We start from the raw sequence: 23,788 nt of genomic DNA on the forward strand, positions 1-23,788 counted from the left end.
TTTTAGGTCATCCTAAGTGACCTGTGATTCCATCTGGAGGAATAAGCCCTTGAGAAGAGTAGGACAAGATAATGTATTCTTTCAGCCACCTGCTGAGAGATGCTGTTGCAGGCAGTGACTAGGTCCCCTGTCTCAATTGTCTTAAACTTCTTTCTGCTTTTACTGTTATCATTAAATGTTGTTTCTTCTCTGAAATAGGGTGGTCCTTCTGGCCTTGTCCCATAGTTGTTTAATCTTCAGGTTAAGTCCTGTTGGCAGCAACATACAACAACACACTTTATGGTTTTCCGTGGAAAGCTCTGGTAGCCTCTGAACTGAAGAAGGAGGTACTCCTTTCCTCAGGGGTGGGAAGAAAATGACCTAATATCCTGCCTCCAAACATCAGGATGACCACCTCAACCTGAAATAGAAGGAACCTTCAGACTAAGTTCAGAGTTCCTTTCTAGGATCAATATGTATATCAGATTATTATCTCAACATGTGGTAAATCAGTCTGACCAGTTAGATCAATTTAGAAGTTACTAGGAAGTGGGGGGAAAGTACACTGAGGAAGTACACAAATTTGATAACTAGGGATGGGCACGAACCATGTGACGAGCCAAAATCTGAACCAAACTCTGCCCAGTTCACGGCTCGTGCTGAAGTTTGGCAATCACGTGTTCGCTGAACAAATCTCCGAGCTTTTGGGTGTTTCTTAGAGTGGCTTGGAAAATGAAACCCACCCGGAACCTTTGGCATGGAAATGAAATGGGAGGGGGTGATCTATATAAGTTTAGGGCGTGCAGGCATTTGATTTGTTGGTGCTGGGGTTTGGGGCGGAGAGGGTGCACTCGCACAGAAGAGTTTTGCTGCTGGGCATGGAGGGGGGATTCCCAGTTCTCCATTTTGAACCCCCACCTGTTTGTCCTTCGGGTGGCATCCGTGTGTCCAGAGACTTACTGGGGTGACACTGCCTGCTAGCTTTCGCTTTCCAAAGCCCCATCATTGACCTATTGCCTTTGGGGTGGTGTCTGTTTGTGTGTGTCCAAAGACTTACTGGTGATCTTGCCTGCCAGCTCTTGCTTTCCAAAGTCCCAGCACTGACCAGATTGTCCTTGAAGTGACATTGACTCATGACTGGGATTTTTTTTTTACTTTGAAGCGTGAGAGTTTATCTAAGGCTGTGCATTGTGAAAGTCTCTTGGTATGGCTTCAGAACCTTTAGGGCCAAAGCAGACCTGACAGTTCCATGAATGAAGCTCCCAAAACGTCTTGTTGTTTAAATAGTAGGTGCAGAAGACCCAGTCACCCGCAACAGAGCGAGTGGCTCCCGGGCCCCAGGCATGGTGGGTAGGTTGGCCTTGCCCATTTATCACCTTGCCAGTGGGGGGAGGGTGGGCCTGGGGGGACACAGCCACCCACAAACTGTGCAGGTGGTTCCTGGGCCCCGGCAGTAACTGGAGGGTTGGCCCTGGCCAGCAATCACCTTGAACACGGTGAGAGGATGGGCCTGGGGAGATGCAGCCACCCGCAACTGTGCAGGTGGTTCCTGGGCCCTGGACCAGTGGGAGGGTTTGCTGTACCCAGTAATCACTTTGACAGTCTGCAGAGGGTAGGAGGGAGGGTGAGCATGGGGAGAAGCAGCCACTCACAAGCGTGCAGGTGGCCCTCGGGTGGGGTGAATGGTCTGGCTGGCCCTGCCCACTGATCACATTTTCAGTTACACAGAGTGTGATCTGGTCTGTACATTCCTGAAGCCATGCCTGACATCTCCCCTAAAAGCACTTTCTTGGAGTTACTTTGGGGGTCCATAACTCAGACCCCCCCCCAGTCAAAATCTGGTAGGGCATGTTGGGTGGCATCCTGGAGAGGTGCACCATGAGTTTGATGCCTCTCGCTCACACAGGATCTATTCTATACTCTCCTGAAGTCGTGTCTGACATCTTTCCAAAAAGGACTTTCCTGGGGGCTCCTTGTTTGGGGGTCTGTAACTCAGACCCCCCCAAGTCCAATCCACATGTGACTTGTAGGGCATGTGGGAAGGCACCCGGGGAGTTGCGCCACAAGTTGGATGTCTCTAGCTCACACGGGGTCCATTCTATATATATCAGTCTTGGGGGTGGGATCCAAGTTACAGAACCCCAAACAAGGCACCCCCAGGAAAGTACTTTTCGGGGAAATGTCAGGCACAGCTTCTCCCGAAGCTGTGCCTGACATTTCCCCGAAAAGTACTTTCCTGGGGGTGCCTTGTTTGGGGTTCTGTAACTTGGACCCCACCCCCAAGACTGATCTTCACCAAACTTGGCAGACAGGTAGAGGAGAATCAGCTGGAGACACCCTGTGATTTTGGAGCCTCTAGGACCCAAGGGAAACCCCACACACACACTCCCCAAACTGGTTCTGTTAGCAAACCAAGCTGGTGCGAAGTTTGGGTTCACAAACCTGTTCAGGACACGCACAAGTTCAGTTCATGAACTGAACTGGGGTTTCCTGGTTCATGCCCATCCCTGTTGATAACTAAAAATAAGAGGTATCTTTATTACTTCATTGCTTTTCTCAACTGTTAGGAAATAAGAGAAAAAACTCCAGTTCAGGCAACAAGAATGAGGTACCTAACTTTAAAAAAAATTCAGAACATAGGGTTTGGCCATGAACAAGACAATATATAAAACTATTACTAATTCCAGTGAATGGGTGTTTTCTTAAAAATAACAAACTAAAACAGAACAGCTAAAAATGTCTACTTGTCAGGCACCCCAACTGTTTTCTTTTAATTCAGGGAACCTACTCAGGAGAGTCACTGCCTGGTCAGTTTGTAGATTTTTTTTGTTTTGTTTTGGATTTATGTGTATGTGTAAGCCACAAATTAATATAGTCAAGGCTAAACTTTGGAAAATGCTGAAATAGGTCCAATTTCTCTTGGTACCTGAACACACCTCACAGCTGTACACTAGAACTTTCTTTAAGACATGCTTAGAAAGATGGAAGGTCTACCATTAGCTTGGTAACATCAGTGTACCTGGAACTATGTTTCACTCTGTCCTTGTCATTTGTCTCACAAGGGGATTTTTTTACTAGGGATCTGAAAAGGAGAGGAGACCCAGTCATTTCTTGGTGGTTTCACTGTGCACATAACATTAATTAAGCAACAGAAGTGAATACAAAGAAACATTTTTAAGCATTCATATCCACTACAGACAGAGGCCAAGCCCTGTTTGATGCTGTAGAGACCAAGAGATGCTGTACATAGTGGTTTTGGGGTGATGTTCTTGGTGCTGTTGCTTGCTTCTCTGAATTTCTTGCTGCTGGAGCCATGCTTTATAGGTCATTGTGTTCTCATTTCTCAACTTCAGTTCTTGGTTTTCAAGTTGATCTCACAGTCACTGCCCTCTGGTTGATGCCCCATATACTGTTGACTTGTCCATAAGTACTGTGCAGAAGTCCTTGGCTGCATACTCAATTGTGGCTTTGCTGCAGTCCATGCCTTAGTTGGTTTTCACCAGATGTTTTCAGGTGTACCTAAATCTCTTAGCCCACTCTTTAGCTATTTTGTTTCTTCTTTTCCCACACATTCCTCAGTCACACTGTTTAGGTCACATTGACCTCAAATCACAGTGGCATTGATTTGTGTCATGACACTTCATCATCATCATTATGTCAACAGCAAGAGTGTGAGGTTGGAGGCTGTGGCAGTAAAACCATCTCTTAAGGGGTGGTTTACCAACCAAGGGGACGTAAGAAGTTATCTCTAAGTAGGAGTAATCTTATATCTGACCCAATTACAGATTAGAAAATGCATGTAATACCTTTTATCAGGGGTAAAAGAAATGACAAAACGTTTTGCAACATTTCAAGCACACCAGAACCCTTCATCAGGCCAGAATTTACAGATCTAAAAAAATTAGAGGAAAAAAGCAGATATTTCAGGTCATGATCTTAAAACCTAGTTTTTCAAGCCGTTGGTGTGAGATGCTGGCAGGCTAGTTGATTTGCTGCTGATGTTAGAGTACACCACTTGTATACTAGGAAATAGTAAACAATAATGGAGAGTCATCTTGTTGGAAAAATAAAGGCCAGCCATGTCTAAACATCCAACAAAACACATGGAAGATACACAATTTCTTTTGGAGACTGAGAGCAGAAGGATGGATTTGTTTGTGTGTGTGTGTGGTATGAGCGAGATACATTTAAGATGTTGCAGAAGATTTAGTTAATTGAAGCCAAACTGGGTCGTTCCACTTTATGTGTACAGTCATTTCCCAAGGTGTTCCTATCCTATTGACAAATCTTTCTCGACTCAAATTAGTTATCTATAAAGTAGAATAAAAGTATAGCCTGCTGTATTGGTTGGCCCTTGCAAAATCCAGGATAAATGGAACTGTGTTTTTCACATGGATTTTGAGTGGCATTTAGTTTTTGCTGGCCTTTATTTTTCCAATGAGATGACTATTGTTTACTGCTTCTTACCAAAAAGCAAGTAGTGTACTTTAACACCAGCAGCAAATAAATGACAAATGTGCTAGAATCTCAAGCCAAATGGTTGTGAGATTAGGTTTTAAGATCATGATCTGAAATATATGCTTTCCCCCCCCCCCCTTTTTTTTTTTAATATGCTCCCCCCCCCCCCCCAATTTATTTTTATATTGGTTTTTTTAATCCCCGTAAGGGGAAATTTTTTATTGTTTTTTTTAAAGTCTACAAACCTATAACTGAAAATAGGAACTACATCTAAGGAGAAAGAAAAAAGACCCACTACTAACTAAAAACCCAAGAGTAGGAGATCAATACATCAGCTTATATCAATATTATTTTATAAAGCTAGTAAAACAATGAACATAGTCGGTTATGCTAAATTACTTCTATTAGCTATCCCTTTAACTGTTTAAAGAAATCCCCAGAGCATCCCAAAGTTATTTCAACATTTTTTCAGGCACAATTCAGAGTCCTTTAGCCCTTATTTATTCTTATCTTTTCTAATCCTCAGTTTATATGAGCTTTTGGGGGCAGCCACCCCCTTTTCAGAGGGGGGGTCCTCGTCCGATGACCCGAGCCCAATTCGCCATTAGATTTGCTTTCTTCTTCTTCATTTCTGTCCTCTTCTGGTTCCCCAAGCTGTGTTCACAAAAAGTCACGTGCTTTGAAAACAGAGTCAATCTTTTCTTTTTTATCTTGGAGTTTGAAAATGACGCCTTCTGGAATTAGCCATCTGTAACTGATGCCATTTGTTTGTAGGAAAAGGATTAATTCTTTGTAGTTCTTTCTCTTCTGTCTTATGTCAAATGGAATGTCTTTTAAAATCCTGGTGTTGTTGTCTCCAATTTTCAAGGGAACTCCTGTAGTTGCTTTCAAGATAGCAGCCTTCACATGTCTATTCGAAAATCTGACCACTATTTCCCCAGGCAGATTGTTTTTCTTGATGTATGATGAATAGGACCTGTAGACCACATCCATTTCGTTGTATAAGTATTCTGCTGTCCAATCTGTCATTGATGCTATTGCTTCACTTAGTCGTTGCTTCAGATTCTCTCCTTTAATTTCCGGGACCCCTTGAAACCGAAGAACCAAATTTGCTTTCTCCATTTGCAGCTGTAAAAGTTTTGACTCTTCCGTGACTTGCTTCATTTCCAGCTTTTGCATCTTTTTCTTAATTATTTTAGTGTTGGCATCCATTTCCTTCACCTTTTCTCCTATTTGCTCTGTTGCTTTTATAGATTGAGTCAATTGCAACTGCTGTGATGCCAAACTCTGCCCGATTGTTGACAGTTGTAGCTTGATATTAGTCATCTCCTCCAGCAGAGGGCGCAAGGAATCAGCCAACAGTTTTGAGAGCTTGGTAGCCTCTTCTGTTCGAGGACTACTCACTACTTTCGGTTTCAACAGCTTTTCTGTATCCAGTTTCTTCCCCACCATCTTTTTGGATTTGTTTACTTTTCAAAAAGTTGCTCAAGTCTCTGAAATTCGCCCAAACGCTTATCTACGCTCTGGTAAGTCTCTTAAAACAGATTTAAACACTTATTTTTCCGCTCCCCCCTCGTCTGTGTTTCGTCTATGTGGTTTGGAGGAACCCCTCCCCTGCTTGCTTTCCCGTAGCTCTTTTGGGGGGGGCAGCTTTCTTTTTATATCTTCATGCTTGCTTCAACCTGACTCACAGTTCGTTGTTGGCCCATCTGTCCTCGCTCAGCATCGTGGGGGGGGATTCCGCTCGTTCTCCAACGCTTGTCCCGGTCAGCAGCACTCGTACCATACGGTCACTCAGCGGCAGGACCTTCGGGGCGGAGGAGCGCCTCAATTCAGCATTTTGCCATCGAAGAGGTCGCCCTTCAAAAGCCCCCTGGCTAGGAGCCTTTTACCAAGGCTTCGGGGGGGTCGCGACCCGTCGCGCCCCCTCCTACACGCTGGTGTGCAGTTTGCATCCCCGGGACGTCCGGGAGATGCGTCTGCCTGCGTGTCGCCATAACCCGGAAGTCCCATTTTTTTTATATTGTTAATATCTAGCCTGATGTTCTGTTGAGCTCCAAAATTTGCACAATGTTTGTGTAATTTTGGTTGCCACTAGTAAAAAATCCTATTTCTCCAAAGAGTTCTCAATCCCTTATACAATGGCAAGTGAAAGTTTAGAGCTGCCAGACATATACATTAGCAGCTACTTTTCCAAGAAAGAAATGCTGAAAACTTGCACTCTCTCCCTCTCTCCCCTGTATCCTCCTTAACCAAATGCATGGACATGGTCTGCAGTTGTTTAAAAAGCCCATAGGTATGCCAATTAAGCAGTTTCCTCCTCTAACCTGGCTGAAGCAATACACCCGAGTTTATTGCTTCTCCTGTTTTGTTTGTGCATCTTCTGCGAATTCTCCATAGTGTTTGTCTTTTCTCCTTACAACCTTTGCTCTTCCTTTCTTTCCCCTTTTCACATAAACTATCTTAGAGATTGCATCCAGCTCCAACTTACTTCTAAAAACAAGCCTGTTTAGTGAAGGAGGTGGGTAACTAGAATGGGAGAGGTGAGCTGAAGTCTGTGGGGTTTTTTTCTTGTTATTTTAAGATTCTGGATTGCTGTTATGTATAGTCTTAGTAATAGTTTCTATAAGTATATTGTATAAGATGGCTCTTGATGGCCAGGGAGAATGGGGTGAACATTTTTTTTCCATTTTTAAAAACATTCATAAAAATGATCTATTTTTGCTATTTAGAAAATGGGGGGTACCTTTAAAAAAGAATTGAAGGTATTAGTGCATATTTTTGGGCTGTTGTGTTGCGATCTCTTGTCATCCTCCCTGTCTTTTCAGTGCCTTTGGTAGTTGTGATTGAGTTGTCTGTCTGATATCTCTGCCCATGCTTCTTCAGGCAGGTTCTGTATCTCTTCCCTGCTGCTTTATTTTTCCATGGGCGGTATGTGGAAACAAGTTGTTAACACAGATATGATGCATGCATCCCACTGAATGAACAGATCAGTGTTTGGTAGGATTGCCACACAGAGAAGACAAATGCAAAGCATTTGCAAGAACCACAAGTAGGACACAGTGACTGGCCCAAGGTTACCCAGAGATCTTAATGACTGAACCATGTCATAGATTTGGACATGGGTCTCCTAAATCAAGGTCTGACAGTAACCACTATACAGATTCTCTAAAAACAAAAAGGTGCTTTCAGAGCGTGGTCTTTATTTATCTTTCTTACAAAACTTATACCTCACCACTTTGTCCTCATAAGGCGGCTAACAAATTGAATGAAGACAAAGAACAGGCCATTGAGTCACAAGCAACTCATGGCAACCCCGTCCATGGGGCATTCCAGGAAAAAGATTTAAGATTTTAAAAAATCAAAGTTTGATATTTAAAAACCAGAATAAAAGTTGGTGTAGGAACCTGTGGTAGCTCTTGGCAAACCTGCCTAATCATTTCCTTATTCTTGCAGCTGGAATCCAGCCAGTCTACAGACCATTTCGACCGTACTGACTCACCACCAGCTGTGGAAATACCATTTCCCTCTGACACCACAGATGAATGCCGATCTGAGGGAAAGGAAGAACTTGAACTGGTATTAAACACCATCCTCTTCTCGTCCTGGAAGTAAACAGCATATTTTGTCCCAAGTAGCTGAAGAGATATTTGTTGGGATCACCCTTTTCAAGATCCTTCCAAAAATTTCCCTGAACCAAATTTAGATTTATATTCCCAAACACAAAAAGGAATAATTTGTGCAGATAGCAATATAATTGATGTGTACCCTGGCAGCCCTTTTGCTTGTGATTAGGGACAGCCATGAACCGGAAGAATGTGTTTCATGGTTCATGGTACAGTTTGCTGCCTCCCAAACCCCATTGAAAGGGACCACAGTCCCTTTCAACGGGGTTTGCAGAAAGCGAAAAACAGCTGAGCAACAGGAAGCCGCCTACTCCCTGCCACTTACCTGTTTTAGGCTGTCTTGTGCAGTCTCTTTAAAGTTTAAGGGGACTGCACAAGACAGCCTAAAACAGGTAAGTGGCAGGGAGTAGGCGGCTTCCTGTTGCTCAGCTGTTTTTCTGCTTTTGTGGGGAACAGAAAGCAGGGGTTTAAAGGGACTCAGAGTCCCTTTAAACCCCTGGTTTCTGCTCTATCCATGAATAGCCACAAACTGCTTTAAAAGTTTGTAGAAGTTGTCACAAACTTCTGTTTGGGAACCACAAATGGAAAAATTTGTGACGAATTTTTCTTCGTGGTTCAGTTCATGCCCATCCCTACTTGTCACCATATGTATTTGTGACGAACAAAACTGCTTTGTTATAGGCAGGCAAGTTATATGTTTTGTTACTGCTTTGTGGCAACAGTTAATCATGCAAACAGTTGATCTTAGTAATATTTGACAATAATGCTGGTGACTAGGACATGGCCAATGTCTTCCGTAATAGGAACTCTTAGTATAAAATGCAGTTGTGAAGTAAACATAATAATCATGGTTGTGTGACCATTTCACTGTGAGCCCAGAGCTTGGTTTCTTTTGAATACGTTCCCATGGTTTTTACGAGTCCCTTGTAAGGCATTTGTACTTCTTTTTTAAATTATTTATTAAAACAAAATATTTAAGAATACAAACAGTGGAAGTAGGAAATTGGCAATTTTGGTTGGTTAAAATAATATCAAATGTTTACAGTAATAACATCCAGCACTAGAGGTCCTCATCAGGAACCATTCATTTCAAGTTTTCAAGTACTATGCAAGTTACTCCACTCAGGAGTGGGCACAAGAGATGAGACAGGAGTTTGTACTTCTGTGGTCAGTAGTTGCCTCTAGCATTTGGACAAATGGAACATTTACCCAGGATGCTGGTTCTGCAGCAGGATCTAGCAGACAGCACTTTGCTGGTCCCACCACTGTTACTGGGTTATCAGCTGCTGACGGAAAGCAGGGGCACTTGGATGTTGATTGCTGGTCGTGTTCCATGTTACCCGCCAAGCATCGTCCCTTTAATAATAATAACAATAACAACAATAATAATTTTATTTAAGCATCATCCCTTTATTTGCTGTTGCAGGATGTATGCATGAACCAGAAGAAATATCTGGGCTGCGCTTAAAGGCCAAGAGAGCAGTAATTGAGAGGATGTGGGAGGGAGGTAATGCTTGGATCCAGCAGTCTGCTCGAAGGAAGATCTCAGCTCTTCTCTGTTTTCTCTGTCCCTAGCAGCCATTTCCAGCTCCAGGAAAGTTAATTCCAGGAGTTGCAGGACCTGTGTAGCAAGATGGCCACACAGGTCAGTGAGCTGTAGTGAAGAGGGGAGAGGGAACAAAATCTTCTGTCAGCAGAGCTCCACCAACAGAAGAAGCAGGAAAGGTGATCTTGCCCCCTTCCCCCTCCTCATTATAGCTCATCAGTCGGCACAGCTGTAACTCTATGCTGGTCCTGTGACCCCCAGAATCAAATGTCCAGGTACTGGAAATGTCTGCTGGGGAGAAGAAAAAGCAAGGAAGATCCATGTATGAGAGCTCCTTTTGTTTTTGGATTGCTGGATCCACCTCAGTGGGTAGCATAAATGGTAATGTGGAGATTGTGTGGATCTAGGCCCCCTGCTTGTGCACCACCCAATCATTTATGCTTCTCAGAATATTATAACCCTGATTCCTTTTGAAAACTCTGTAGACCCAAATGGGAGGCAGCCATGAGGACACAGATTGTAGTCAGGCCTGTGATGCTCTAGCTGGTGGCACTTCTGCCCTTCCAGTTATTCCCAGTGATGTTCATTCGGTACCTGTGCTGGTGAGTGGAAAAGAGACTGCGCAGGTAAGAATCACAGAGACTCCTGTATGTGTTGCTGGTGCTGGTATGGGAATTGTAGCAGTCTTTTTAAAAGCTTAAATTGAAGAGTGCATCTTTTTCCCAGACAGCAACTGTCTTTTTAATCATTAATTCACAAACATTTTGATTCCATTTATTTGATTGGTGTTACTTAAATGATTTCTTTGTTTCCTCAAAAACTATAGTGAATTACATAATTTTGTTTTGGTTTTCTTGTTAAATGTGACAGCCAGCTACCGGTTTCCTGACTATGAACTAATCTCTTCCTACATCCTTCAGTCCCTAGCCTGGCTTAAGTACAGCTTTTATACTATATCTTACAAGTAACCAGCTTTCTGACTTGGATTTCATGCCTTCATGTTCTCTCTATTCCCCTCCTCACTAAGTCTGTGTCCCTGGAACATTTAAAGCTAGAGACAGTCTCAGTGTACATCCCAGTATGACCTATGAGGCCATCACCAAGCTGGGCAACCCCACCACTGGAACAGCCAGAAGGAGGTCCTGGGACGGTGACGGCCTCATAGGTCCCGCTGTGGCTGTCGAAGCGCACCAACTCCTGCTGGTCATAGATGTACCTGTACCTCCCCTCGAGTCCCATTGGTGTAGTGTTACTCGGCCTTTTGGTGCAGGAAGTGGGCAGCTGTGGGGGTGGGTAAGAGAGGGGTCAGGGGGTGGGCTGCTGGCCAGGCCTTGGGCGGGGTGTCATTTTTTTCCATGAGGTGGACGCCTTCTGCAGCTACAGGGCTGTTCACGAGGGAGGGGCAGGGCAGCAGGCCAGCGGGGTGCCCTCCTTAAGATGGGGGATTGAATGAAAAGGAGCGGGTCGAGAGTGTGGACCCAGGACTGGCAGAGGGAGAAGGCAGGGTGCTGCCGAAGGGGGTGGAGCAGGGTGACTGCCGTGACTGCCGTGACTCTTTTGGAGGGGGTGGGGCAGCAGGCCAGCGTGGCGTCCTTCTCAGGTGGCGCCCTAGGCAGTTGTCTTACCCTGCCTTATGGAAGCTCCGGCCCTGGGTGGCTGTCATGGTGAGTCAGGGTACGCATGTGCATATAAAAGAGATTGCCCCATGCCCCCCCCCAATTCCCACCTGTTATATAGAGTAAATGCCATCACTCAAGCTTTTGTCCTTTTCCTCATTTACCAGTAGAGGCTGGTCAAGGCAGATGCTACTCTGTTCCCTCCCTTGGTTCTGGCCCTGGCCCTGGCTTGAATGCTGCTAATGAGATCTCTATATCTTTTAACCCTTCCTGCTCCAGCTGGGGTGGGTTTCCCTTCACACAATCCTGAGTTCGGGGATTGGTGTCCCATGTGGGCCACTTGGCGTTCTTTTCTCCGATCAACGTGGAGTGCACGTGTCCATCCTTTTTTGTTCCACTCAGGTCATTCAAATAGTAATCCATCTTGCCCCTTCCTGGCATCTGGGCAAATGGGTATCTCCTTGCAGGATACTTATCCCTGTTTAGCTGGAAATTTCCCTGGGCAAGAGTGTTCTTCCCTGAGATTGGTGTCATTTGGGTATAATTCAAGGATCTTGCGCTCCCTTGTCACATCAGGGAGCAAAGAGACTTTCCCATAACTAGAAACTTTATAAAGATAGGACATGATTTCAGTATAAAGGAAAACCTCAGTCCTGCATGGTCACTTCATTGCTACCTTCATCCTCCTGTCTCATGTCATTAATCTTTCTAGCCTTACTTCTGGGAATCTGAATCGTCTCTTCATGCCCCAGAGTTTAATTGGAGTGATGGTGGCAAAGGATGGGCACCTGAGGATTACCAGGAACCATCCTGGGCTCTGGATAAAGCTAAAAAGTGTGGTGATGTTTCAGAACCTGAGAGAAATTTGGTAAGTTGGAAAAGGGGGAAATGGGAAGCTTCTGTAGGTTATTTTTGTGTCCTATTCAACCACCTCAACTTTCCCTGCCAGGTGCTATCTCATTCCTCATTTCATTCTCGCTACTCTTCTGATCGAAGTCCTGATACTGGAAGTGTGTTGGAATGCCGTTCTTCTTCATCAAGGAGTCGTCATAACAGTGATTCAAAGCATTCTAGCACACAAAGGACCATAAAATGTTTGCGATCCCCTCTGAGGCAAGGCAGCCATTCGAGATCCCCTCTGAGACGAAGGTGGCATTCGAGATCCCCTCTGAGGCAAGACCGCAGCCATTCGAGATCCCCTCTGAGACGGTGGCATTCGAGATCCCCTCTGAGGCAAGACCGCAGCCATTCCCGGGACTCAAGCAGATCATCTGGGTAGCTGACCATTATGTTCTAGCAACTGAGTAGTGTTTGGGTTAGATTGTGTGCTGGTGGTACTATACCCTGCCTTCTGCATGGCGCTTAAAAATGAACCATGTAAAACAGTGAGATGGGTGGATAGATTCAAGGTGGCAACTTTCAGAAATGTTTTAATCTGAATAGATGTCAGTCTGAACCTAGGGCTACTTTTGCACTGCATGTCTAAACTGATCTAAAGACAGTTTATCTTCCCCAGCAAACCCTGAGAATGCAGTTCTTGAGGATTCTGCAATTTTTTTTAATAATCACCTTAGTTTCCCAGCAGACGTAGCTGCAAGAATTTTTGGGGTGTAGGGAAGCAATATCAGTTTACATTTGGAATGTAGATAGGCCTTGTGTCAGGCTCTTGACAGCTTATTTTGTGTAGCAAACTGCTATTTGTCTTGAATACAGATGGGTGCATCTGCTCAAGTGAGCTGTGTGCTTGTTTTCTACAGGGGGAGAGAGATAACCAGGACAGATTATTGCAGTAAATGTCACTGTAAGTGTTGCCAAAAGAGGTTCCGGGAGAGAGTGCTTCCTCACTCTTATTCAACTCCTAAAATGCATCGCTACCATCCCTCCAAAGGTTTGTTTTTCTCAGGCTTCAGGTTTTGTGTCTGAAACGGTTTAGAATTATAAACCTTCATGTCTTGAGTAATGGAACTTGGTTTCATTGTCTCCAGGGGTGTATGTGTGTAGTGAAAAGGTTCCCATCCAATCTGTTTGCCTGTTGGATGTGTCTCTAATCTTTCTGACCCAGTTATATCATCAAGGATCTGCTTAGTACACAGAACTTTTGTCAAAGCAGGATCCACTCTGACAAAGTTACACTGTAACTGCAAACCTTGAGCTGATATCTGGGGTCTACTGGGGTATTCTCTTGGTACAAGTTTGGAGAGTACTGAAAAGGATAAGAGGTCCTGAGCAGAAGACTATCTAATTATTTCTCTGCTCTCAGAGCAGAAAGGTGGTTTGCCCTCCTTGTCCACAAAGCTATCTGACTTCTCTTTGCTCTGTTATGCAGAAACCAACAAATCCTACAGAACATCACATTCCTACTCTCCAGAGAACTCCACAATGGTAAGAAAAGACAATCATATTTAGTGGTGTGCAGAACAAAAAAATCATGTCTGATTTAGAATTACAGCTGCATGTTATTTAAAAATTGAGGTTTGACTCTCTAACATTGTAAATAAAGTTGATTGTATTCCAAATCAATTCAATATACCAGTGGTTCTCAAACATTTTGATGCAGGACCCACTTCTACACTTTTAAATTTACTGTACTTTTTGGGACCCACTTGCAAAGTAAATTGATGCTACTTTCTCCCTCCCCCACATAAAAAGTAGGCATCTCTCACATCAGTTTACAAAGAACAAGTTTATATTTTATGATTCATGTAAATACACAAGTAGGGAGCCCCAAGAAATTCACAAGGGAGGAGGAATTTGATGGCAGTGGCATCCCACTTCAGCCCCATTCACTCACACCTTTGCCTATGATTCACAGGGGAGTGAGGATGTGGCTCCTCCTCCCCTGCCCTCTTCTTTGCCCACCGACAATGGAGGCTCTTTCCCCCCCATATGCCTGCAGTGGGGGCAGCCAGCTACTGCTGCTCCTTCTGACTTGTTTGGCCAGCTGACTGGCGCAGCGGCAGTGGCTCCAGCTTTTCCTTACCTACCTGCCCATCTGCCCATCTCCCTGGCTCATGGAGCTCCTCCTTCCTTTGAAAAAATGTCAGTCAAGATTCACAGGACAGCGTCACAAGATTTTAGTATCTGTATTAAAACTTGTTTTTAATTTAAAAGTTGTATTTTTCTGCAAAAAAAATCTGTAGACAAATGCCTCCTTTCTTTATATACCTGGCCCAGTTTTCTGGGTCTATCAATTTGCTCAGGAGCAGGTTCAGAATTATAGTATTATTGAGAAATAGCCTGTTTTTCATGGACATTTCACACATTACGCAGAGGCGTATCCAGAGTCTCCTCTTCCAGCTGTTCCTTTTTCTCCATCCCAGTTGAATGATCACTCTGAAAGTGTGTCACAACCCATTTTGGGGTCCTGTGATGTATTTTTCCATTAGTCTGAATGAGAAATACAGTTCCAAGTGAAATCCCACCCCCATTGTAGTGAAATTTGTAGGGTTTGTTGGCCTCATTGAAGGGAGCCTTGCTTCCACATTTCTGGAAGATGGCAAAATCCAAGTTCTACAGACAGTTAAACTTCTCACTTGCGTAGCAAGCTCAGGCAGCCATGAATTTGTATGGGAATGAGCTTTCCCCCTCTTTCTTAGAATCCTCGAGCACAAAGGTGGAAGAGTCTGCTGTTGTTTATTTTTTAAAAAGCAGCCTGCAGGCAAGGGAACCTAAGCCCTGCCCCCACACCTTCCTTTGATCGGCTCCATTTCTTCTGGCTTTTCCCCCAGCCCAACTGTTTTTTCCTGTGTTTTTCACAGCCCACTCACAGGAGTAACATACAGAATGCCAACCTTTTCTCTAAAAATAGAACACCCCACGTACTTTATATTCGAACAGATAAGGTTGCCTCTCCCCCCTCCCTCTGTGGGGGGCTAATGACAGGTTGTTGGAAGGATCTTGCTTAGAACTTTCACATGAAATTACAAACATTGATAGATCTCTGATCCTGAATCAGTGATTTTCTCTCATACAGAGAGAGAGAGAGAGAGAGAGAGATGATCTGATCCTTTCTCATAACTGATTCACCTTTTCTGGTTTGGTATTTACTGTTGAGGGTGCAGGAAATCTTAGCCTTTGCTCAGGAACTACCTCAGGAACTTTGCTGAGTGTGTAGTATATAAGAAGGGTAATAATAAAATCTGACCCTTCTTGGTTCTATTCTCCGTGCTGGTGGGCTCCTGTCACTGGGTTAAAGTCTGAACATTTGCTTCTATTTGCCCCCCACATACAACTCTGCAGTACTGCCTGCCTGCCTGCTAGTACAAGGAAGCCTTTGCGAGGCTGGTTCTTCTGCCTATCATGGTGGGGGGATGAAGGACAAACTGTAGCCTGTGTGCTTCTGTCCTGCCCATGCTCCCCATCAGTCCTGCCCATTTCTCAACAGATACAAGCAAAACCCTTTCCCTGCTTGCCTAGCAAGCCAGCAACAAGGACCCATGGTTATAGAGAATTTAAAAAAACCTTAGGAAGCCACGGATAGGTTGTGGAATGATTGGTGGAAAGTGGTAACACTGAGGACAAAAAAGCCAGTCAGGCTGCTTCTGATTCTACTGTACGTGTCACACACACTGCTAATGAGGAGTTGTACTTCCCCACACTGTCCCAGCACCTTCCACTGTTAATACAGTGATTCCTGAACAGTATAGCCTACATTTTGTCCTGCTTTGTCTCTGCTTGGAAATTCAGTTGGCACTGTTGTTGCATAGTCCACAATCTGGGATAGTAACATCTGTTGGGGTGATTTGAGTCCTTATGAGGGACTGTGGCTCAGTGGTAGAGCATCTGCTTTACACGCAGAAGGTCCCGGGTTCAGTCCCAGGCATTTCCAGCTAAAAGGACCAGGCTGTAAGTGATGTGAAAGACCTCTGCCTGAGACTCTGGAGGGCTGCTGCCAGTCTGAGTGGACAATACTGATCTTGATGGACCCCACTGGTCTGATTCAGTATAAGGCAGCTTCATCTGTTCATATATTCATATATAAAGCCGGTCCTTGTCATATACAGCATATTCAGATACTGATAACTCTCTCTCCTGCTGCCCCCTGCCACTGCCCCATGAAATGGAAATCACAGACAAGAAAAAAGAAATCAGCACGCCAAGAAGAAACGAAAAAAGGGAGATCAGCCTCAGTGAAACGAAAAGGGAGATCAACTTCAGTGAAACAAGTAAAGTCTTCCAAGGTAACTGAAGATGGTCCTTGATTTCTAGGGGTTTCCCATAATGCAGATATATCTTAAGGTGGTGTGGGTATAATTTTCTTTTTTGTATATTTGGTCTGATGTCCAGACAGAAGTCAAGCCAAAGGAAGGTTCAAGTGCTTGATGGAAGGTAAGTTCTTTGTAGTGGTGCTGAAGTGTTAGAGAGGAAAGCAAGAGAAAAAGAAAAGAGATGCCTTTTTAGGCTTCTGTAGAGGCAGCCAGTGGCAAACCACCTCTGTTTGTCTCTTGAAAATGCTATTGGGTTACCATAAATCGGCTGTGACTTGATGACACTTTCTGTCACATTCAGCTTTTGCATTTGGACGTTTAAGAGAACACTGTGTTTATGGCAGTTGCAGGAGTTCAGCTTCTCCGTGGCACAGAGTTTTTCTCTTAAACTCCACTCTCTTTGTCTGGCAGATATTCTACCACTATGGTGGTAATATGTAAGGTGGCAAGTGCCTGCACTTTTGGCATGAGATTTTGAAAATGCTTGCCTTTTGGCAAATAGGGTTTCCTAAATGGTATGAGTCCAGTAGCTAATGCCTTTTTTTTTTTTTGGGTATGAAAAAATTGTAGTTCAGCAACTGAAAAAAAATGCTAGTTCTGCAACTGTTTAGGCCTTCTTGAGCCTTAAAAGATGTAGTTATCAGTGATTTAAAAAAAGCCTAGATGTTGCCACAGAATAACACAAGCTTATCTGCTAGAATGGGGGCAATTAAATCATAAATTACATCCCAGGAAGGGGAGAGACAGCTATATGGGAATGTTTAAACTGACAAAAAAAAATGAGCTTCAATTTCAGTTTGCCCATTTGGCCAATCTGTCATGTGCCATGATGGATCATCACTAATTTCCCCACTTGGTACTTTAAGATCTGTTGTTCAGACTTTTGAATTGGTTAGTCAAGAGCAGACTGGGGGGTGGATTTTGGTCCAGCATCCCTGAATGCTTATTGGGCTAGAAAAGAAACTCCCAGGCTACAGGAAAATGTATAAAATTGTCGGCCTGTCTTGGAGCGGCATTGTCAAGAATCTGACAGGCCCTTTCCCAGGAGGGGAGTGCTGAGGCTTGTAGTGAGAAATTTTGAAATGTAGAGGTTTGGGTTAGAAAATGAACCACATTTATATATTAATGCATTTTACCTGTAGCTTCAGTAACAGGCCTGACCTGCTCTATTGAACCAAACCCCATGGTTCTTGGCAAATTCCCTTTTAGGCAGATACCTTCTTGCTGTCATGTACGCAGGAAGACCCACACATTCCATTCCCAGGACCTGAATGAATGTAAACGACCATAGTGTGAGAAATCCAAAACCTTAAAGTAATAAAATGTATCTGGCAGGAAAAACCAAATGGTAAAAAGAAGCCATCAAAGTAATTGACTTCAGAGATATAAAGATTCACACCCCCATTTCCATCTTGTCATGAATGTTTTATCTTCAATATTGGGAACACAAAGAATACAGTGACATAAACATCCTTAGAGTGGTAATTCAGAAGTTAGGGTGTTATCTGACTTTGTTCTGTAAACAAAATGTAACTTGGAATGTGCGAAGCAATCTCCTGTTCATTGATGTGCCACCAAAATGTCAATTGATGTAATTAACAAATTGAGAAACTCTTTGATCAGCCTGTATAAATTAGGCTGGGATTCACCAGTTCTTCACTGGCTTTTGGAATCTTGGGGAGACGCTGTCCCTCCAGAGACTTGAAGTCAGCTCAGAGGCCCTCCGCAGCACGCTTTCTAATGGGGGATTTTTGTTTGCTTATCCATGTAATTTTGTTATCAGCATTTAGGAAATAGAACTATATTGTGTTCTGCACCGGACCAAGCGTCTTGCCTGGCCAGTTGCCTAGATATCTAACCTTGACTAACTCTCTTAATAAAAACAGGAATTTATTTAAGAGACCTTGTTTGAGTGTCTCTGCAAGCTCTTTGGCGATCCTCACACACACATCACGGCCTTTAGTAAGAGGCATCACACAGAGGTCTTTACCGAGGGAGGGTAGGCGACACGTATGTAGACACGTGTTGCTCAGTTTTCTGCCATCAAGGCTCTTTGTAAATATAGGAGTATTTAGCAAGGTGTCTTTTAATATTTCATTTCAAGACCTTGCTTAAGGCTGTTTGTCTACTGATTGATCCCAGTTATCTGTGCTTTCTAAGATGATTAATAAAAGTTTCTTTTATATATGATTTTTGGGTGTGAATTGACTGCTTAGAAAATCCGACCCATGACTGACTCTCCTTCATCCCCAACCCCCCCCCCCCCACCTTTTGGTGTTCAAGACAGTCAGGATCAAATTATAAAAGGGGAAAGGGGAATTATCAGGATGGGTAGCAGTTTAACTTCCAGATTAACAACCCCAGGCAAAGGGGAATTACCAATAGTTCTGACATCCCTAATCCTTTCTTGCTGAGTTTGCAAGCTAACCAAGAGTTCAAGCACTTTTCAGCTGTCAGAGAAATCTCTTTGTTTCAAGCTACTTTCATCTTGGACAATTAGTTGAAACAGTTAAATAAAAGTTAGATTATTCGCTTTTAAAATAAAGTTATTTTAATAGAGTTGAGATGGGGCCTTGTTATGCTATATCGGATGTAGTTTATATGCACCTGCTGATTGGCTTATTTGCACTTATGTTGATTATTTCATATTTAGTCATGAACCAATCAGTTATCTAGATAATAATCACATGATTATAATAGTACAGATTTAAGCGAAAGATTTATATTTTTCTATAAATATGTCCTGTGACAAGCAAATCAGATTTCTCAAGATGGAACTTTCAGAAGAAGACTAGGTGAGATCTTTTGGTTGGTAACTTTGGCTTTTTGATAATCCCTAAAAGCAGTGAGACAAAAGCTGAAGTCTGCTTTTTTTTAAAAAAACAACCTATTACTTTATAATATGATTAAACAATGCTAGGCACTTCAATAATTTTAGCATTTATCTTCACAGTAACTGTAGGGCTAACTTTTTTATGCCTGTATTTTTCTCTGTCTTGCTCAATAAAAAGAGTAACTTTTTATCTCAATAAAAGATAAAAGTTTCTACAGGTGTTCTGTCTGGTTTGCTGATTACATTTCAAAGAACTGAACTCACCCCCTTACTCTTTTGTATTATCAAAGGTAGTTAATCAATCTTTAATAGGTAAATCCTAGAGAACCTTGCTGCTAAACAGTTTTACAGAGGCAAAGCCTTTACAAGTGTTTAGTTCAGGTCCTTTAATTGGATGCAGGAGGGAAGCTCTCATTACAGGGAGATGGGAAGGAAAAAAAATTTAAACAACCAAACCCCCTTAGTTCTCCAGTGGTTCAGTACGTGGGACAGTCCTCACACTTGGGATAAGCTCCACCCTCCTTCGCAGGGTCGGCTCTGGGCTTTGATCCAGGCAGGGAGGGGCTTATCCCCTGTAGGCCAAAGAGAAGAAAAGAAGAAGGAAGACGGCAACCGCGTTCTTGGAGAGAGAGAGACGCGGAACCTCTTAAAAGAGCTTAACTGGGCTGGGAAATTCCTAGCAGCCGCGGCTCTTTAACGCCTCGTTAGGACTCCCGCTGGCCTTACCTGCCTGGGGGCAGAGGGCCTGCTCCTAATCGGCCGAGGGAGCGCGGTAGAGTTGGAGTCATCACAGGAGGACGGGGCCAGAGGCTCTGTGACACCTTCCCCCCACAAGAGCGGACGACAAAGGAGGCGTCGGAAGATTATAAGCTCGCCTGAATCGCGGTAAGGCCTGGCGTCTCTCTGTTAGCCTCCTTACTCCCGAGTAACCTTTCTCTGGGACGGGAGAACAGATGAACAACCCTTGCCAGAGATAGCCCGGCGGCCAGGATGAGGTGGGGATGAATTATCCTAGGAGTAGAAGTCTTCCCCCCTCCTGGAGTTAGTTTGGGATGAGAAGGTTTCTGGCGGGAAACCGCTAATGCTGGCCATTTCGGTTTCGTTTCTCTGTACCAGCCGGGGAGGGGGGGAATAGCTTATAAGCATAAGTTTCCCCGGAATTGACACGGAATTTAACAGGTCCTGTTTTTTCCTTTACTGGGAGGCTTATTTGTATCAAGTAAAGGAGAGAGGGGCCTGGAAAACCTGACGGGGGTTTTTTTGTTCAATCCTCCCCACAGGTTAAGGGAAATGACTGACAGGGCCAATCCGGGCAGGTCTCAGGACAGAGACAGTCCCCTGGGAGAATTAAATATCCCCAGATCATCCGTCTCTTTGTCATCTCAGGACCTTTCTGTTCCACTGAGTCAGGAAGCCAAGGAGACAGATAGGGCAGAGCTCCTGCAATGGTTTAAAGGAGAAATGCGAAGGGAGTGTAAAGAAATTATTCAGGAAACGTTATTAGGCAAAACTTTACAGCAGGAAAGAGACAGAGCTTCTAAAAGAGCCAGACCCAGCCAGAAAGAAGATTCTTCCAGCCCATCCAGATCTCCTCCTAGACCTAAACAGAAGAAACTTAGGTCTCCGATTAGGGAGCGTAGTCCTCTTTTAGATACCAGAGATGATGAGTCAGAGTCCTCCATTTCCTCCCTAGAGAGAGAGGAAGGAGAATTATCTGCGGAAGAGGAGGTTGAGGTTCCAGCAACTCAATCTAGACTCTTCCCTCAAGAGCTTTACTCTCGCCTCCTGCCTAAAGTCCTAAGAACTTTAGATCTCTCTGCGAAACCAAAGGAGGAGGCTGAACGGGAATCAGAATTTCAGACAGGTACAGGGAAATTGATGCCTAAGATTTCTGTTTCTCAACCAGGTTTACCACTCCCAGCCTCATTCTACAATATCATGAAGGCTGAGTGGGAACAACCGGCCAAACCCAAGGCTAACAATCATCTTTTCTCTAAGCTTTACTCCTTAATGCCTGAAGCTAATAGAAAACTCAAACTTCCAGTAGTAGATGACCCTGTCACTAGTCTGTACTCCAATTCAGTGCTTCCTATGGATGCAGATGGCATGCCCAAGGAACACACGGATAGGAGGATTGAACAGGCCCTTCGTAGGCTGTCCCCTTTAAAGGGGGCAACCTATTTGGAGAAGGGCTAAATAAGTATTTGATAGAGGACAGGGACAAGAAGTAGGTCCTTCCCTCCAAGAAGAGAGAGTTTAAACAAAGGAAACGCTTTCAGCCCTTTCGGGATCAGAAGAGGGGACAGAAACCTTCTTACTCCCAGACATTTAAAGGAAAATGGCAACCTAAACAATGGGGTAATAAACCCTTTGCCTCAGGAAAAGGAGAGCACCTCTCCGACAAACCCTCCAAAAAGGGAAGTTCTGCATGACTATACAAGCTCACAGAATCTGTTAGGGATAGGGGGAAGGCTACAAGCCTTTGCAGTCCATTGGCACCGGTCAGTGTCGGATCGGTGGGTCCTAGATATCGTGACTCACAGGTACAGACTAGAGTTCTCCACCTTTCCCCAACAACGTTAAGTTCAAATCCCAAAGATTTGCAATCGGTGGAAGCACACTCAAACCAAGAAAGCGATACAGCACTTATTAGAAATAGGGGCCATAGAGAAGGTCCCACCTTGCCAGATTCAGCAAGGCATCTACTCAGTATTCTTTACCGTGCCCAAGAAAAATGAAGACACCCGAGCCATCTTAGATCTCAAATGGCTCAACAGGCACATAAGAGACAGAAAATTCCTGATGGAGACGCTCAAACCCATCCTGACAGCCATACAAAAAGGAGAATTTCTGACTTCGATAGACCTGTCGGAGGCCTACCTACATATACCCATTCATGGCTCTCACAGGAGGTTTCTCAGATTTGTCTACAACAACCAACATTTTCAATACCGGGCTCTCCCATTCAGATTGAAATAATCTCCGAGGGTCTTCACAAAGGTGCTAGTGACCTTGATTGCACACCTCAGGCTGAGAGGGATTCAGCTATTTCCGTAACTAGACGATGTCCTTATAAAAGCCCCATCATATCAGTAGAGCTTACAGGCTTCACACATCACAGTGAATACTCTCAGGGACCACGGTTTTGTGGTAAACCTGGAGAAGAGCCATCTCCAGCCCACACAGAGGTTGCTGCACCTGGGTGTAGAGATAGACACTATTCAGGACTGGGCTTTCCTCTCACAGGAAAGGGAAGCGAAGGTATGCTCCTTACTATCACAGGTTCTACAGAGCCCCAAGTCAGAACTTATGCAATTAGCCAAGCTTTTGGGGATGCTGGTGTCATGCCAGGAGATTGTACAGTGGGCCCGTTTCCATGCCAGGCCTCTGCAAAGATTCCTTCTCCCGTTCCAGGGAGCAATAGCTCACTGAAGATTCAAACTATTACAGCTACTCACACCAGTACGTCAACAACTAGCATGGTGGTCAGCACCGTTCAGGTTCAGTCACGGGTCGCCCCTCAGGGATCCTCCAAGAATAGTGATGATGACACACGCGAGTCTGTCAGGCTGGGGGGCTCACTCGAGGGGTTTCATGACCCAGGGAGAGTGGTCGACTCAAGAGGATCAAGAGAGCATCAATCTCCTGGAGCTCAAGGCGATTCGCTTAGGCCTACTAAGCCTCAGAAAGCATCTAGCGGGGCACCATGTTCTGGTCCAGACGGACAACATGACTGCAAAGGCATGTCTCGAATGAGGTCCCTCCACCACGAGGCAGCCAGACTAATCTCTTGGGCCGAGATTAACTTGCTATCGCTGAAGGCCGTACACGTAGCAGGGAAGGACAACGGTCTGGCGGACTGGCTCAGCAGGAGCATATGTGAATCGTCAAGGGGGGACTCGAGTGAGGTCCCTCCACCAAGAGGCAGCCAGACTAATATCTTGGGCCGAGATTCACTTGCTATCGCTGAAGGCTGTACAAGTAGCAGGGAAAGACAACGGTCTGGCAGACTGGCTCACCAGGAAGCGAATGGACCAGTCCGAATGGGCTCTGAACAAGGCGGTGTTCCACCCACTAAGAGAAAGATTTGGAGAAATGGAGATAGACCGTTTGCGACGGAGTCCAACAGACAGGTTCCAAACGTCCTCTCCAGAGTAAAAAACTCTCAGGCAAAAGGGATTGACGCACTAAGTTGTGAGTGGCCTCCCGGCCTTCTTTATGCCTTTCCTTCATTACAGATCTTGCAAAGAGTAATTCAGAAAATCCGTCTACAGAAAGCGGAGGTGGTGCTGATAGCCCCTTTTTGGCCACAGAGAGCATGGTTTCAGGACCTTCAGAGCCTGTCCGTGGAGGACCTGTGGCCTCTTCCCCTAAGAGTGGACTTGTTATCACAAGGTCTCACGAAACACCCACACCCAGAGCTACTCAAGCTCACAGCATGGAGGTTGAAAGGGAAATGTTAAGAGAGGACGGGTACTCGGAGGCAGTAGTATCCACCATGTTGGCCTCACGTAAAACTTCCA

The 23,788-nt window shown here is 44.5% G+C and overlaps 1 protein-coding gene and 1 non-coding gene across 2 annotated transcripts in view; both read left to right on the forward strand.

The window, feature by feature from the left end:
• Window positions 1-23,788, forward strand: part of LOC107107321 (serine/arginine repetitive matrix protein 2-like) — a 47,951-nt gene that overhangs the window by 19,311 nt on the left and 4,852 nt on the right. Inside the window, exons 8-14 of the mRNA XM_015407602.1 lie at window positions 7,894-8,016; window positions 10,095-10,235; window positions 11,938-12,093; window positions 12,175-12,500; window positions 12,983-13,113; window positions 13,552-13,607; window positions 16,298-16,405. Coding sequence (XP_015263088.1) covers window positions 7,894-8,016; window positions 10,095-10,235; window positions 11,938-12,093; window positions 12,175-12,500; window positions 12,983-13,113; window positions 13,552-13,607; window positions 16,298-16,405 — 1,041 coding nt within the window. The remainder of the gene's footprint in view (window positions 1-7,893; window positions 8,017-10,094; window positions 10,236-11,937; window positions 12,094-12,174; window positions 12,501-12,982; window positions 13,114-13,551; window positions 13,608-16,297; window positions 16,406-23,788) is intronic.
• TRNAV-UAC lies at window positions 15,982-16,053 on the forward strand. Its single transcript has one exon. It is a non-coding gene; the product is annotated as a tRNA-Val (tRNA).

The sequence above is a fragment of the Gekko japonicus genome, unplaced genomic scaffold (assembly GCF_001447785.1).
Source record: "Gekko japonicus isolate JY-2015 unplaced genomic scaffold, Gekko_japonicus_V1.1 scaffold1348, whole genome shotgun sequence".
Lineage (NCBI taxonomy): Eukaryota > Metazoa > Chordata > Lepidosauria > Squamata > Gekkonidae > Gekko > Gekko japonicus.